General features: G+C 38.7%; 1 protein-coding gene across 1 annotated transcript in view; it reads left to right on the forward strand.

Annotated features, from left to right (window-relative positions):
- Ak9 (adenylate kinase 9) overlaps positions 1-17,750 on the forward strand; it is a 134,305-nt gene that overhangs the window by 83,334 nt on the left and 33,221 nt on the right. Inside the window, exons 25-27 of the mRNA XM_046430075.2 lie at positions 1,785-1,997; positions 5,153-5,413; positions 12,024-12,148. Coding sequence (XP_046286031.1) covers positions 1,785-1,997; positions 5,153-5,413; positions 12,024-12,148 — 599 coding nt within the window. The remainder of the gene's footprint in view (positions 1-1,784; positions 1,998-5,152; positions 5,414-12,023; positions 12,149-17,750) is intronic.

Raw genomic sequence — 17,750 nt, forward strand, 5'->3', positions numbered from 1 at the left:
CAGCAGTTTAGTAAGGTCCTAAGCAACTTAGCAGACCTGTCTCAAATAAAAAATAAAAAAGGGTTGGGGATGTGGCTCAGTGATTAACTATCCCTAGGTGAATTAAAGGCAAAAACTATTAAAATAGGAAAACAAAATAAAATAAAAGTCCCAAAATGAAAAATTGACCAATCAACAAAAGGAAAACAGACAAACTTCCTGTAAGCTTAATTAGGTAAAAAAGAAGAAGCAATAATGAACATTTAATTATTTTAAATTATGAGGACTTTATACTAATAAATTTGAAATTCAAAAAGGCTTTTACCCCCAAACAATCAATTAATAAAATTTGCTTAAAAGATAAAAGCCAAACAAAAATAATAGAAGGAAGTTTATAGGTCATTTCTAATATACATTTGCTGATTAAATAATTCCTGTGTTGTTTAAACTCTTCCATGTCATAGGAAATAATCAATACTTCTCAGCTCATTTTTAAGTTTGAATGCCTTAATAGGAATTAAAATAAATTAAATAAGAATGATGGAAGGAAGATATTGATTAGTCTTATTTTTGTACCTTTACAGAAAGTTATTATTTCTTGTTTTGTTGAGAAGCATATTATAGGATAATTATATTTGCACCTATATATATGTATGTTTTCATATGTATGTTGGTAGCATTATAATCATTTTAGTATACTAATCATTTTTAGTATAATACATACCATGCATAGAAATTATTTATCACAAATGAAAATCTGTCACTAAATATTTATTAGCTAAATAAAATATTTTGAAATTATTATCTGATTATATCCACTTAAAAGAAAGCAAAGCAAATCCAGAGGCATCTCAAACTTAATTTACATGCATGGAAATGGAAGGAGACCCTCAGGGTTATACAAAATTACATACAAGAGGAAGTGAGGGGAAAGGGAAAAATAATACAAGGGGGAGAAATGAATGACAGTAGAGGGGGTAGAGAGAGAAGATGGGAGGGGAGGGGAGGGGAGGGGGGATAGTAGAGGATAGGAAAGGCAGAAGAATACAACAGACACTAGTATGGCAATATGTAAATCAATGGATGTGTAACTGATGTGATTCTGCAATTGGTATACGGGGTACAAATGGGAGTTCATAACCCACTTGAATCAAAGTGTGAAATATGATATATCAAGAACTATGGAATGTTTTGAACAACCAACAATAAAAATTTTAAAAAAAAGAAGTTGATGATGATAGTTAAAAAAAAAAAGAATTTATAGTTAGACACTGTGGTGCATGGGTGTAATCTCATCTATTTAAGAGACAGAGTCAGGAAGATCACAAGTTCAAGGCCAGCCTCAGCAACTTAATCTCAAAATAAAAAATAAAAAGGTCTAAGGATGCACCTCAGTGGTAGAGTGCCCCTGGATCCAATATCCAGTAATGTAAAACAAAGAAACAAACAAAAAGTTGTCACCCTGACTCAAATTTTATTTCTTGGGAATAATTTTAGAAACTGAACTCAGAGTGAAGGTTTTCATTACACTTCTGTTGGTTTCTGTCTGTAGAGGTCTAGGCACACCTTCATTCTCAGTGCTGATTTATTTTCTTTATAAAAATTAAAAACTTAGGATATGGATTTAGAGGGATATGAGAAACTAATTTTTTAATTAATTAAAATAGTATAAGAATGACTTGTGGATTGTTTTAAAGTTGGATTGTTATAGATTAAAATTATTCAAGAGGATTATTTTTAATTCCTTTTTATTATTACATCAAATGCCTTTTCATAATACTCTTTAAATTGAATAATATTTCTAGAGTGAAGAAAGAATTAAAGAGAAAAGGAGGCATTTGGGAGACACAAAGTCCTTCTGTCCAGTGGTTCTCAAAGAAAACTTCATCTTACAACCATGTAGCACAGAAGAAGCAGCTAAATACCGAGAAAAGTTCTACTACTTTTCGAGTGCTGAGGCTAGAGAAAAGTTTCAGGAGAATCCTGAAGACTATGTGGCTCACAGCGAACCATTAAAGGTGAAAACAATATTCCTATCCTAATTATCGTTCCAATTGCTTCTTAAAGGACTTATTATCAGCTTCCATCATGGTATTGTCCCCACTCTCATAGGACAATATAGTGAAAATATCCAAGTTCAAAGATCAACTTCTTTGCAATGTAACATAAAAATGATTATCAATTTTGGTTTTTAAAGAATTGTCTTATGTCAGACCAGCACGTAGTGTCTTTTTATCTGAAATAAAAAGATATGGCAGAATTACCCCTTGCTAGGTTACAGCCCGTCTATGCACGTCGGTCTAAGAAGAGCAGGCTAATGACCTTATAAAGAAGTTGGGGGGAAATGTGGAATTCTGGGATCGGTGCCTTTTCAGAGGAATAAGTGGGTAGACAGCATCTATAGAATTGTGATTACGCAAGTAACACTGTTCTTGATGGGACCACACTGAACCTGTTTTCCAAGTAAGTCCATCCCTGATTGGTTGATTTTCAGGAGTGAAGGATGATACTTGTTGGATTACAAAACATGTTCCCTGAAGTGAATTGGCCAATCTAACCAGTTTAAAACTGGTTGAATGACTAGTGTTGCTGTGTCTATAGAATAACCCATTTTCTCCTTTTGTTTATGAGAAGCTTTTTATTCTCACTTGTTTATCACCTTTGGGTCGGTTTTCTATCTTCTTTAAAACAATACAAAAGCCAGACACACAAAGCAAACCCTGTATGATTCCACTTACATCAGGTACCTAGAATAGGCAGATTCTTAGAAGAGAAGGAAGAAGGAGCATGGGAGTTAACTATTTAATGAATAGAAGGTAACTTCCTGTTATGGGTCATGAAAAAGTTCTGGAGATGGATAATGAGGACAGGTACACAACATTATGGATATATTTAATACCATAGAATTGTACCCTTAAAATGGTTTAAGTGGTAAATGTTATTTTATGAATATTTTACCAGAATAAAAATGGACATATGGCAATTCTTTTTTATTTCCTGGTACTGAAGATTGAACCCAGGGGCACTTTACCCTTGGTCCAGATCCCTAGCCTTTTTTGGTTTTTATTTTGAGACACGGTCTCACTAAGGTGCTGAGAGATGTGCTAAATTGGTGATATTGGCCTCCAACTTGGGATCTTCCTGCCTCAGCCTCCCAAGTTGCTGGAATTACAGGCTTATGCCACCACATTAGCACAATTTTTTCTTTTCATTTCTGAAAGTAAGGCACACAAATAATTGCACCAGCTTTAAACAAGAGTCTTAATTTTTATATTTTATTTTTCCATATTCTTCCACAGATATATGTGTGTGTGCATGTTTATATATATATTCTTTCTAGCATATATCATATTTTATGTTTTTTCACTTATGACATAGAAAATTTATGTTTCTACATAGATCTAATAATGCTTAGATATTTTGATATAACATCTTAACATCTAATTTATCATTAGACATTTTTTCACAGTATTTTTTATAAAATGATTCTGGCATTATGGCTATTAAATGGTATTTAGGTAATTTGGGGGCATACCTCTCCTTTTCTCCCTCAATTATTTTATTGCTATAATTCTCTGGAATGGGATAACTGGATCGAGATGTATAAATCACAATACATTATATTATTACTTTTTGATAACACCTTTGCCTTCTTAAACTGAACATACAGAACTCTTATGGATAATTTGGGCCTAGTTACATGGTGCCCGCAGGGACTATCGTAGTGTGTGGATGATTGTGCCTAAGAATCCCCAGGCAATGGTGCTAAGGGTCATTTAAGCACTGTGGCTACTTTTCTTCTTTTCTTGTTGCTTTTGGCAGTCACTTCTTCTTATAGATTTGCTGAACTTTGCCTTGTTTTACACATTACACAAATTCACATGGATACAACCTAAAAACCTGAAGACACAGTTCTGCAAAGCATAAAATGCGTTGGATTTGCCAGGAACTTTGCAGGTCACCACCCAGCTACCTTAACACCCTCTGGATGCCAGACAGCCCTAGTTGCCAGGCATCTGAATTGTGAATAAGTGAAGTGTTACTGTTACCAAAAGCTGGGTCCCCGGCCCCAATGCCAATCCAATGATGAGAACATGATTTTGAGAAAAAGGAAAAAAGAAATTTTATTGCTTTGCTAGCAAAGAGAAACATAGGGTACTCCTGTCCTAAATGTTGTGATTCTGCCCATCAGCAGGAACAGGGTGCTTTTAAAGAAGTGATTCAAAGGCTACATTCCACCTGTTCTCTGTTGGAGTTGTCATTCACTTGTTAATTCGGGAGATAGTCATTTCCAAATCTTCTGCTACTGTCCCCAAAGTCTGGATTACTTCCTTCCTACTGTGAATGTTTATTTAAGGACAGATAAATCTTCCTAAAATGAGGAAGAAAGGTAATTCTATTTCCTCTGAGATTAGGGAGGGGGAGAAATTAGGGAGGAGCTGGGAGAGAGGAAGAGAAAGAAACATGTCCATTTTTTAAAAAAAGTTTCAGTGGTAGAGCAGCAAGGGCTATATTCAGAGTAAACTACTATTACACTACTCTAATAATTTAATCACTGGGGATTTAAAATGTAATCCAAAAGTTTAGTGTGAGGCTATCCCTACATTATTTCATACCATCCTATTTTCATTATTCATCATTCTGTGTTTTATTATTTTTCTCAAATGATGTACCTGGTGGCTAATTCCTACAACCATGGGTTCTCTGAATTTAGCCTTCCTCATCTCCAGTATGAAGATCAAAGGAATAGTAGAGAGGACTCTAATGTTTCATTATTAATGAACTAGGGTTTTGTGTTTTTGTTTTTGTTTTTGTTTTTTTGTAGAGGGGTAGAGAGATTTTTTTAATTATCATAAGAAAGTATGTTTTCATTATTTCTTAACATTAAGACTTTTTTAAAAAAACTAATTTCATTTTATTAAGTGCTTTTTGGCATATGATATCAAGATAATCTTGTTGTTGTTGATACTCCTCCCACCAACTAGGACCTTAGTTGGTAGATACAGTGAATTATGTCAGTTGATATTCTAATGTGTATACCTCTTTGAACTTATAAAGTAATCATTTTTATCAGGCTTAGGGAAAGCAGTTAATGAGCCTATGTTTTTTAAATAACTCAGAACTTCTTCATTCTCCCTCTGCCCTCTCCTTCCCTGCCCCCCTACCCCTGCAGGCTCCTCCACCAAGAATATGCCTTATGGGCCCCCGTGGCTCTGGCAAAACTGTGTGTGGAAGACATGTGGCAGAAAAATTTGGCATTTTTCACATTCAGTTTGAAGAAGTTCTTCAAGAAAAATTACTACTCAAAACTGAAAGGAAATTTGGACCTGAATATGAGGAAGATTCTGATGAGGAACAAGTTGCAAAACAAGAACTTGAAGAACTTGCAGCTCAGGCCAATGTTAAGATTGAGGATGAAAACGCAAAGACTCAGGTAACCCTATTTATTCCTTCATACATAGCTGTACTTACTGGTGTCATTTTGGGGATGTAGAATCTGAAGTAGTATAAAACTCTCTCTATATATAAAGTTCTTAAAACAAGAAAAAGAACTCGCCTATAAAAGTCATCCCCCCCAGGCTAAATAAAATCTTACTACTTATCTGGAATATAAGATACTGATTTACATGACTCCCATAAAAATCAGAAAAGCTTTCTCTAATTAGACTATTGTGTAGCATTTGTTTGTGATTATATTTTTGATATGCATAAAAAATAGCATAAAAATCTGCCCCAGTGCCAACAGAAATCTCAAATTATTAATTTGCAATGATCCCTAATAAGAAAGTTTGTGTGTATCTCTTAGATGGCGTGTGTCTGAGGTTATAAAAAGAAAGTTCTTATTTCTACCTTATTGTTTTTTTTCACTATTTCTGATATGGGTAGACCGTTTTCTTTTCAAATGAGCCCCCATTAAGGAACCCAGGTATGGTTATGTATAACACTTGAAATTGGAACACGATTGGATAGTGATGTGTAGTATCCTAATAGTCCTTGTCTCCATGCCAAGGGGGACACAGTTTTGAGAAAAAGAAGTTCTATTGCTTTGCTAGCAAAGGAGAAATACAGGGGACTCCTGTCCCAAAGGTTGTGATTCTGCCCATCAGCAGGAACAGGGTGCTTTAAAAGAGGTGATTCAAAGGCCACATCCCACTTGTTCTCTGTTGGAGTTGTCATTCACTTGTTAATTTGGGAGATAGTCAGTTCCAAGATCCTCTGGTACTATCCACAAAGTCTGGATTACTTCCTTCCTAAGGTGGGTATTTACTCAAGGAGAGATAAATCTGCCTAAAATTGGTAAGAAAGGTGATCCTTTTCCCCCTGAGATTATGGAGGGGGAGATTAGGGAGGAGCAGGGAGAGAGGAAGAGAAAGAGACATGGCCATTTTAAAAATAAATTGTAATGCCCAGTGTGGTGGTGCATGCCTGTAATCCCAGTAGCTGGGGAGGCTGAGAGAGTTCAAAGCCAGCCTCAGCAATTTACAAAAAGGGGCTGGGGATGTGGCTCAGTGGTTAAGCACTTGGATTCACTCCTCAATACCAAAAAAGAAGTTGCAATGGCAGAGCAGTAAGGGCTATATTCAAAGCAAAAAGTGAAGGTATGTGGCATACCTTCAAACATACTTGTTAATTGTTTTCCACCTATATTCAGGAGAATCTGAGAGAAGCTGATATTCTATTAATTTAAAAATGTACATTGATCCAGATTTTTAAATTCCATGAGTCTAGGGATATTTTATGTTTTATTTTTTAGTTGTATTTGGTCACAACACCTTTTTTGCACTTATTTATTTATTTTTTTATGTGGTGTTGAGGCTTGAAACCCAGGGTCTCACACATTCGAGGCGAGTGCTCTACCGCTGAGCCACAACCCCAGACCCATGAGTCTAGTTTTTTTGTTTTGTTTTGTTTTGTTTAAATATTTATTTTTTAGTTATAGTTGGACACAATATCTTTATTTATTTTTATGTGGTGCTGAGGATCAAACCCAGGGCCTCCCACCTGCTAGGCAAGCGCTCTACCGCTGAGCCACAATCCCAGCCCCAGAGTCTAGGTTTTTTAATGCAACAAAATATTATCTGCTTCTCTATAGCCACTCAGTTCTCTTTTGCTGTTTCTGAATCATTTGACTTCTAAGGAGGTATACTGAGGAATTCTTTTTAGATAATAAAATTAAATCCTACCTCCTGGTAATCAACAGATTCTCTTACTGTCATGGGAGAATAGATGTCTCTGGAAAAGGGTCCAAGGAGTTTCCAGAGGAGAGGGGGAACTAAACTCAGGTCCATCAGGGTTCTTGGCATAGCGACAGAAAATAATTTCAGCACAAGCTTGACAAAGGCATAGACAAAGGTTTATTTAGGAAGGTGGATACACATTCAAGCAAGAATGCAGGCTGTCTCAAGAGTGAGAAGCAGCCCTGACTTGGACTGGGGTCCAGTATTTATAGAAGGGCTGTATCGGGGGCTGGAATGGAGGTGGATCCTGGTGGAGCTGCCCAATTTCACACTAGTTTTCCCTACACTTGCATATTTTCCTCATTTTACAAAGGCATGGGCCAAGGGCAAGTTGCTCAAGATTTATAACTGTGCTTTCTACCTCTCAATAGCTTGAGAATATTTCCTTTATGATTCAGTATTTCTTTCTTTTTATCCTAAATCCCTATCTCAATACTTTACTCATTTTTAGAATTTGGGATAACAAAAGCAGTTTCATTCTAGAAAGAACTCTCCTGTTAATGATAATCTTACTACAGAAAGAGATGATTTGAGTTCATTATCACAATATTTTCTATTATTATAATATTGTAATCCCCTTTATAAATTATATTTCTGATGGCTGCCTGGTGAGAACATATCCTAATCAGGATCTTGATTTGAGAGATAACATTGTATGATTATAGGATAAATGGGAAAAAATCAGTTAAGCTATATAGACCTATGAGGAAAACTGAACAAGGTTTTTGCAAAAAGTGATGAATTATAACATGAAGCCATGTGAAAATTAATCATATTATCACTAGTCACTCCTCTTAGCTCTAGTAGATGCTATTTACTGCTTATAATCACATTGAATATTAGCATAAAGAAAAGAGCTCAAGAGCAGAGGAAAAAAGATTTGAGAATAGTGTGAGACAGCATTTGTCTTAGCTCTGCTACCCAGAAGTTAACAGCAGGAATACCACATCTCTCGGAGGCTTAGAGTGAAAAATCTGAGACAGGAAGGGCAGTCTGCCCTAGCCAAACCACAGACATTAATCAGACATAAATAACAACAACAACAAAAAAAGAAAACACCTCTCCACTGGAGTTTGGAGTTTATCAATTATCTGCAATCCAGGAGCCATCTTGGGGCTGCAGCATGGCAGAGCCTACAGAAACTGAAACCCAGATGCATGAGTTTGCAGCTAGGTCTGTGTGGGAATGTCTGAGCCCAACAATCCTGTGGAAATTCAGAAACTGGAGACATTTCTCCATGGAGAACACAGGTTAGAGAGGCTGGAGAGAACAGGGCTCTCCCCAGCTCCAAGACTTCTGAAGTGCTCAGGGACTGATGGGGCTGGCTACCATGGGTCAGAAGGTTGGAAGAGGGGATGAGGGCAAATTGCTCTTGGCCTGCACAGCCAGCTGGTCTGGCACCCTCCAGGTTCCTAGGCCCACTTGGGCCAGCACTCACCAGATCCCAGCACCAGCCTGGTCCCCAACTCCCTCCACGTTCGCATCCACCAATCCCCTCATCCCACCAGGTCCAGCAACAGTCGGACATCCAACAGGGTCCTCCAGCTCCCTGATCCCCAATCTTCTAAACTGTCCCTAGCCCCCAACCCAGCCCATTGCAAGCAAGTACCAGGAATTGTGGGGTCCACAGGCAATGTAAGGGGCTAAGAATAGGCCCCTACACCACACGAGTGGAACCCAAAGGAGATTCCTGAGGTGCAGTCATCCAATTTAAATCTGCAATTGTGTGTGTGTGTGTGTATGTGTGTGTATATATATATATATATATACATATATATATATATATATATATATATATATATATATAAAATTGTTTTTTTTCTTACCATCCTGAAGATAGAGCTACAACCACCCTCCAGACAACCCCACCTATCGGCTAAGAAGGGAAACTGAGAAATTTTTGAATTCCAACAGAAACAATTGTTTAATTTTCCATTAATATCCTTTTTTATTTTTTTCCTCTCTTACATCTCTACCATTTTTGAAACCAAGTATTTTTCATGCACCAGCTTATTGAGGACTAGGATATCTGAATGTATATTATCAGTTTTGTTGTGTATTCTTTTTATTTTTACTTTTTTCTTCATATATTTTATATATATATTTATTTTATATATATTTTTTTCTCTCACCTATCTATTTTTCTGGATTCTCTTTCTCTCTTTTTTCCTGCTAACATCCAACCTTTATTAATTCCTATTTCACGCTTCCTATAATTTTTTACTTATATTTTCTCACCTTCTTCCTCATAAACAGCACATCCTATATCATTTCTGTTCTCTCTGTCCACCATTTGAAATTGTAAACCCTTTTGCAAATTTACTATTTATATTATAGACAATAATTGAACACATCTCTTCTGTTTGTTGTGGAAAAACTGTAGACATTTTAATAGAAGCTATTTGATTTAAGGCTGTATATTGTTTGCATGGGGTGCTGTTAATATTGGTCTTCCCCTAAAGGCAAGGTACCAGAAACCTCAGGGACATAATAAGTCTACAGGGTAGAAACTGTACTGCCTCAGATCCACACTGCTAGATGAAAACACATACAAACAATATGAAGAAAAAACAAGGGAACAAAGAGCCCCAAACATATCAAGATGTTCCAATAATAGAATCCATTAACAACACAGTAGAGGAAATGTCAGAAAAGGAGTTCAGAATGTACATAGTTAAACTGATCTGTTACATAAAGGATGATGAAAGGAGTGAAATCAGAGATAAATTTAAGGAGGTTTCATTAAGATCATTTCAATAAATAGAGATTCTGAAAAGTCAAGCAGAAATCCTCAAAACGAAGGAATCAATAAACCAAATTAAAAATTCAATAGAAAGTACCAACAACAGACTAGACCACTTGGAAGAGAGAACCTCAGGCATGAAAACAAAATATATTCTCTTGAAAATAAAGTTGACCACACAGAAAAGGTGATAAGAAACCATGAAGAGAACTTACAAGAATTATGAGATAATATCAAAAGACCAAATTTAAGATTTATCAGGATAGATGAAGGCATGGAGGTATAAATCAAAGGAATCACATCTTTTCAATGAAATATCAGAAAATTTCCCAAACCTGAAGAATGAAATGGAAAATCAAATACAAGAGGCTTGCAGGATCCCAAATGTACAAAATCATAACAGACCTACATGAAGGCACATTATAATGAAAACGGCTAAAATATAGAATGAGGATAGAATTTTAAAGACTCCAAGATAAAAATGTCAAATACATATAGGAGGAAACAAATTGGGATCTCAGCTGATTTCTCCACCCAGACCCTCAAAGGTAGGAGGTCCTGGAACAACATGTATCAAGCTCTGAAAGAAAATGTATGCCAACCAAGAACTTTATATCCAGCAAAATTAAGCTTTATATTTAAAGATGAAATAAAAACCTTCCATGATAAACAAAAGTTGAAAGAATTAACAACTAGAAAGCCTGCACTAATGAACATTTTCAACAAAATATTCCATGAGGAGAAAATGAAAAAAAAAATTTTTTAAGTGAAAATCAGCAAAGGGAGGAATTACACTAAAGGAATAGTCAATCAAATAAGAAACAAAGTCAAATTAAAAACCAGAAATAAACCAAAATGACCAGGAATATAAATCATATCACAATAATTACCTTGAATGTTAATAGCCCAAACTCATCAATCAAAAGACATAAACTGGCAGATTGGATTAAAAAACAAGACCCAACAATATTCTGTCTCCAAAAGACTCACATCACAGGCAAAGATATCCACAGACTGAATGTGAAAGGATTGGAAAAAAATCACTCACATGGATCACATAAACAAGCAGGGGTTTCCATTCTCATATCAGATAAAGTGGACTTTGAGCTAAAGTAATTCAGAAGGGACAAAGAAAGACATTTCATACTGCTTAAGGGAATTATAAATCAGCAAGACATAACACTCATAAATATTTATGCCCCAAACAATGGAGCATCTATGTACATCAAACAAACCCTTTTCAATTTTAAGAAACAAATATACCCCAACACAACAATATTGGGTGACTTTCACATACCTCTCTCACTATTGAATAGATCTTCAAACAAAAGCTAAACAAAGAAACTATAGAACTAAATAATGCAATCAATAACTTAGACTTAACAGACAGATATAGAATATTTCATCCATCAATGAGCAAATACACGTTCTTCTCAGAGGCACATGGATCCTTAGAAGTAGACCATATCTTCTTTTTAACTTTATTTATTTTTATATGGTGCTAAGGATCAAACTCAGTGCCCCGAACATTCTAAGCAAGCGCTCTACTACCGAGCTACAACCCCTAAGGCTAAGCAAAATAAGCCAATCTCAAGAAACCAAAGGCCAATGTTTTCTCAGATATGCAGATGCTAATTCACAATGGAGGGATTAGGGAAGAGTAGAGGTACTTTGGATTAGACAGAGGGGAATAAAGGGAGAGGAGGAAGTATGCAGAAAGGAAGGATAGTAGAATGAATCCGACATTATTACCCTATGTGAATGTCATTAGATGACCAGTGTGATTCTACATGATGTACAACCAGAAGAATGAGAAGTTATATTCCATTTATGTATGATGTGTCAAAATACATTCTACTGTCATGTGTAACTAATTAGAACAAATAAAAATAAATAAATTTTTAAAAAGAAATGAACTCAAAATTTTAAATATTTATAAGCAAAAGAATGATAAAACACCTCAGAGAAAAAAGTAGGTCTTATCCTAATCAATTATGTGGTACAATATTATTCATGAATGTAGAGTTTTAAAAACTTGTTTTATTTTCTGATTTTTTCTGTAGCCTCCAGAAGTACAACTTACAGAAGAAGAAGAAATAATCAAATCAAGTCTAGTGGAAAGTGAGCCATTGCTGCCTGAAATTCTCGAAGTCATTCTTTCTGAATGGTGGCTTAAAGAACCATTCCGGTAACTTAATATAGAGAGAATTATGCATTTATTGATTTTTGCTTCCTTTATTCCTAAAGGTAAATTGTAGCACAACAGAAATTTGAGAATTTTCTCTCTTATATTGGTGTAAATTCTCACTTGAGCTGCACGTGGGGAAAAGCATCAGTGGCATTTTTGAAAAATAATGATGCCAGGATCCCTCCTCAAACAATCAAATCAAAATGCCAGGGAATGAGAATGGGACCTGGGCTTTGGTATTGTTTTAAGTGCTTCCCACATGATTCTAGTGCACAGTTGTAGTTGTGAACCCATCTTCTAAGCCCATGTACCCCAGCGATGTGCTGGCCTCTTTCCCTGTGGCCTTTTATCAATTACAGTTAAGACCTCTTCCCCACTGTCCAGAGTATTATCCCTTTACCAAAAGCCAGACAGGACTGATCTCCAGGTCGCCAGACTTCAAAACTTCATCTGAATTTCCAAACCAGAATCTCTTGCCTTAATATCCACCAGAAGAGAATGAAATGACATTCACAATACTGATTATAACGTACGCATATTTGCAATTTACTGTGTACCCAGGGACTGTTCGACTATATTTTATTCAAGTTAATTTACTTAATCCTTACAATAATTCTAAGGCACAGAAACTTTTATCATCTCATATTGGAAATAAGAAAACTGAATCTTGGAGAAATTAGATAACTGGTTAACTCTATTGTTCCTCTTAGGTCTCTAAATACTCTTTCACCTTGTCCCTGAATTAAATGAATGAGTGGGATTATTACTCATCAAATTTTTTTCAAATTTCTTGTTCCTTAAATTAGATCAATAGTTATAGGAAACAGGCAGGTTATCTGCAGGCATATAAGCATTATTTAGTTCCTGATCTCATACAATACATTAAAATATTTATCTCAACATATAGGGGTATATGTAGATAGAGATAGAAACTGAAACTTTTAAAGTATAAAACCCTAAATAAAAAGCTGAGTATTATGCAACCATTAAAATATATTATAGATTACCCCCGTGTGCTGCTTCACTGTGTGGGAGTATGACAAGTCAGGACGGCTAAAGGATATCTTGTTAGGAATTTCCAGCAATAGTGGGGTGCACCGGAACCTGGAGGAAGGATTTCCATCGCATGAGGATCGGCTACGGGGACTCAAACGCGAGAGGTTTGTCGCACGGAGGGTAACACTGCTTATTCAGCAAATCGCCCCGCGGCTAGAGTCTGCAAGGCGCGCTGGGATAGAGACGCAGAGTTACAGCGCTGCAGTTTCTGCCAGACGCGCAAGCACCGCACTCAGGGCTGAATTCTGGGTTCGAGACGGGGAAGGAAGCGGTCCATCTCGGTTCTCCACACCGGTCAGACCACAGAGGAGGCCAGCAGCCACCATCTTGGTAAACTGACGTCACCACACCTGTTTTTGACTGACCGCAGCTCATTCAGCCATAGAACAGGTAATTTCAGGCTGCAATTCGCCTGCGGCTTGCAGACAGATTGCTAGGGTTCAGCGCCTGGGGGCTTCTTAAAATCTGATCTTATCGGAGTGAACACGGAGCGCGGGGCGGCCAAGTCCCGGCTCCCGGAACCGTCCCGGAACCGCCCTGGCTCCGGGCTGCGGAGCCTGCGGAGGCTGCTTCTTGGACCCTGCTAATATCAGAGCAAACACGAAACACCAAGAAGCCGAATTCCAGCTCCCGGAACTGAGCCCGCGGGGACTGCTTCTTGGAGCTTACACTTATAGGAGCTTACACCGAGCACAGAGCGGCCGAGTTCCGGCTCCCGGAACCGTCCCGGAACCGCCCTGGCTCAGGGCTGCGGAGCCCGCGGAGGCTGCTTCTTGGACCCTGATACTATCAGAGCATACACCAAACACTAAGCGGCCGAATTTCGGCTCCCGGAACTGAGCCCGCGGGGGCTGCTTCTTGGAGCCTACACTTATAGGAGCTTACACCGAGCACGGAGCGGCCGAGTTCCGGCTCCCGGAACTTCCCTGTACCGGGGCTAGGAGCCCGCGGAAACTGTGTCTCGGTCCGGGTCCTGCTGAGGGCAGGTCAGGTCTCACCCATTGCTTGGGTTGCCTGGCAAGGGGAACGAAATGCTGCCATTCGCATAGGATACCAACATGGCAGAGATCTGATGTCAGCAGAAAGCGGTGGAGGAGAGATCTTCATCAATACCAGCGGTGACATAAGCAGTTGGTCTTCTGGTAAGGGGGGTGAGGCTCAGTCACCCGAGTCTCCTCAATTTGTCCTCGAGCCGGAGGGAAGGAGCCGGGCCGCCGCCAGCCCCCGGAGCAGGCCCAGCGGCTCGCCAGCGTGGTGACCGCGTGACCCCAATTGGAGAGGGGGCGGAGCGGAGCCGCCACCCACACCCGCCAGGTGGGCAGACCCACGACCCAGTAGTACATGGGCGTGGTAGGAGGGGCAGGGCAGAGCCGCCCTTCGCGCTTGCAAGGTAAACGGACCTGTGATAGCCTGGCGGGTCAGGCCCAGTGGCCTGCCAGTGTGGTACACACGTCACCCCAACTCGAGTAGGGGCAGAGCAGATCCTTATCCCACGCCCGGATCAGGCCCTGCCGGTGTGGTGGTCACGTGACCCCAATTGGAGTGGGGGTGGAGCGGAACCGCCACCCGTGCCCGCAGGGTGAGCAGACCAGTGATCAACCTGCAGATCAGGCCCAGGGGTCCGCAGGCGTGGTAGGAGGGGCAGGGCAGATCCGCCGCCAGCGCCTTCAAGGTAGGCAGACCTACAACAGACCGGCGGATCAGGCCCAGGAGCCTGCCGGCGGGGTACAAACACCACCCTAATTGGAGTAGGGACAGAGCAGAGTCGCCTCCCTTGCCAGGAACAGACCCAGCATCCTGCAGGCGGGGTAGTCACGACACCCCAATTGGAGTAGGGGCAAAGCAGAGCCTCCACTCGTGCCCGAAAGGTGGGCAGATCTGCGACCGACCAGCAGGACAGGCCCAGTGGCCTGCTGGTACGACAGACACGACACCCCAATTGGAGTAGGGGCAGAACAGAGCCGCCACCAGCTCCCAGAACAGGCCCAGTGACCTGCCGGCGTGGTAGCCACGACACCCCAATTGGAATAAGGAGAGAGCAGAGCCGCCGCCCGCACCTGCAGGAAAGATACGCAAGCAGTATGAAAAGACAAGGAAAGAAAGGACCACAAGCAATGCAGGTCAACGCAACTTTAGAAGAGGTAACAGCTGCAGCAGATGGAATGTCAGATAAAGAATTCAGGATATACATGCTTCAGATGATCTGGAGTATCAAGGAAGACATTAAACAGCAAAATCAGACAATGAAAGATCACTTCGACAACGAATTACGCAAACAAATCCAGGAAGCAAAGGATCAACTATACAGGGAGATAGAGGTTATAAAAAACAAGCAATCAGAAATCCTAGAAATGCAGGAAGCAATAAACCAACTTAAAAACTCAATGGAGAATACTACCAACAGAGTAGAACACTTAGAAGATAGAACATCAGACAATGAAGACAAAGTATTTCAACTGGAAAAGAACATAGACAGCTCAGCAAGACTGTTAAGAAACCATGAGCAGAACATCCAAGAAATATGGGATAACATTAAGAGACCAAACTTAAGAGTCATTGGGATACAGGAAGGTACAGAGCTCCAAACCAAAGGAATGAGCAGTCTATTCCATGAAATAATACAAGAAAACTTCCCAGACTTGAAGAATGAGACAGAATCCCAAATCCTAGAAGCCTACAGGACGCCGAATGTGCAAAATCATAAGAGATCCACACCTAGACACATTATAATGAAGATGCCCAACATACAGAATAAGGAGAGAATTTTAAAAGCTACAAGAGAAAGGAAGCAGATTACATTTAGGGGCAAGCCAATCAGGATAACAGCTGATCTTTCAACACAGACTCTGAAAGCTAGAAGATCCTGGAATAACATATTTCAAACACTGAAAGATAATGGGTTCCAACCAAGAATTGTGTATCCAGCGAAATTAAGCTTCAGGATGGAGAATGAAATTAAAACCTTCCACGATAAACAAAAGTTTAAAGAATTCGCAGCTAGAAAACCATCTCTTCAAAACATCCTAGCCAAAGTATTACAGGAAGAGGAAATGGAAAATAACAATGAAAACCAACAGTGGGAGGTAGGACAGTAAAGGGGGGGGGGAAACAATCAAAGAGGAAAACAAACAATGTTTAGTAACAGAAATAAACAAATATGGCTGGAAGAACAACCCATATCTCAATAATAACCCTAAATGTTAATGGCTTAAACTCACCAATTAAGAGACACAGGCTAGTAGAATGGATCACAAAACAAGACCCAACAATATGCTGCCTACAGGAGACGCATTTGATAGGAAAAGACATACATAGGCTGAAGGTGAAAGGTTGGGAAAAATCATATCACTCATATGGACTTCGGAAACAAGCAGGCGTGTCCATACTCATATCAAATAAAATAGATTTCAAGCCAAAGTTAATCAAAAGAGATAAAGAGGGACACTACATACTGCTTAAGGGAACCATACACCAACAAGACATAACAATCATAAATATTTATGCCCCAAACAATGGTGCAGCTATGTTCGTCAAACAAACTCTTCTCAAGTTCAAGAGTCTAATAGACCACCACACCATAATCATGGGAGACTTCAACACACCTCTCTCGCCACTGGACAGATCTTCCAAACAAAAGTTGAATAAGGAAACTATAGAACTCAATAACACTATTAATAACCTAGACCTAATTGACATATATAGAGTATACCACCCAACATCAAGCAGTTACACTTTTTTCTCAGCAGCACATGGATCCTTCTCAAAAATAGATCATATATTATGTCACAGGGCAACTCTTAGACAATATAAAGGAGTAGAGATATTACCATGCATCTTATCTGATCATAATGGAATGAAACTGAAAATCAACGATAAAAGAAGGAAGGAAAAAGCATACATCAATTGGAGAATGAACAATAGGTTACTGAATGATCAATGGGTTATAGAAGACATCAAGGAGGAAATTAAAAAATTCTTAGAGATAAATGAAAACACAGACACAACATATCGGAATCTATGGGACACATTGAAAGCAGTTCTAAGAGGAAAATTCATTGCTTGGAGTTCATTCCTTAAAAAAAGAAAAAACCAACAAATAAATGATCTCATACTTCATCTCAAAATCCTTGAAAAAGAAGAGCAAAACAACAGCAAAAGAAGTAGAAGGCAAGAAATAATTAAAATCAGAGCTGAAATTAATGAAATCGAAACAAAAGAAACAATTGAAAAAATTGACAAAACTAAAAGTTGGTTCTTTGAAAAAATAAACAAAATCGACAGACCCTTAGCGATGCTAGTGAAGAGAAGAAGAGAGAGAACTCAAATTACTAGCATACGGGATGAAAAAGGCAATATCACAACAGACACTTCAGAAATACAGAAGATAATCAAAAACTATTTTGAATCCTTATACTCCAATAAATTAGAAGATAGTGAAGGCATAGATAAATTTCTTAAGTCATATGATCTGCCCAGATTGAGTCAGGAGGATATAGAAAACCTAAACAGACCAATATCAATTGAGGAGATAGAAGAAACCATCAAA

Source organism: Marmota monax, unplaced genomic scaffold (genome assembly GCF_021218885.2).
Source record: "Marmota monax isolate L192 unplaced genomic scaffold, Marmota_monax_Labrador192_F-V1.1 WCK01_AAM20220418_F8-fsc00013, whole genome shotgun sequence".
Classification (NCBI taxonomy): domain Eukaryota; kingdom Metazoa; phylum Chordata; class Mammalia; order Rodentia; family Sciuridae; genus Marmota; species Marmota monax.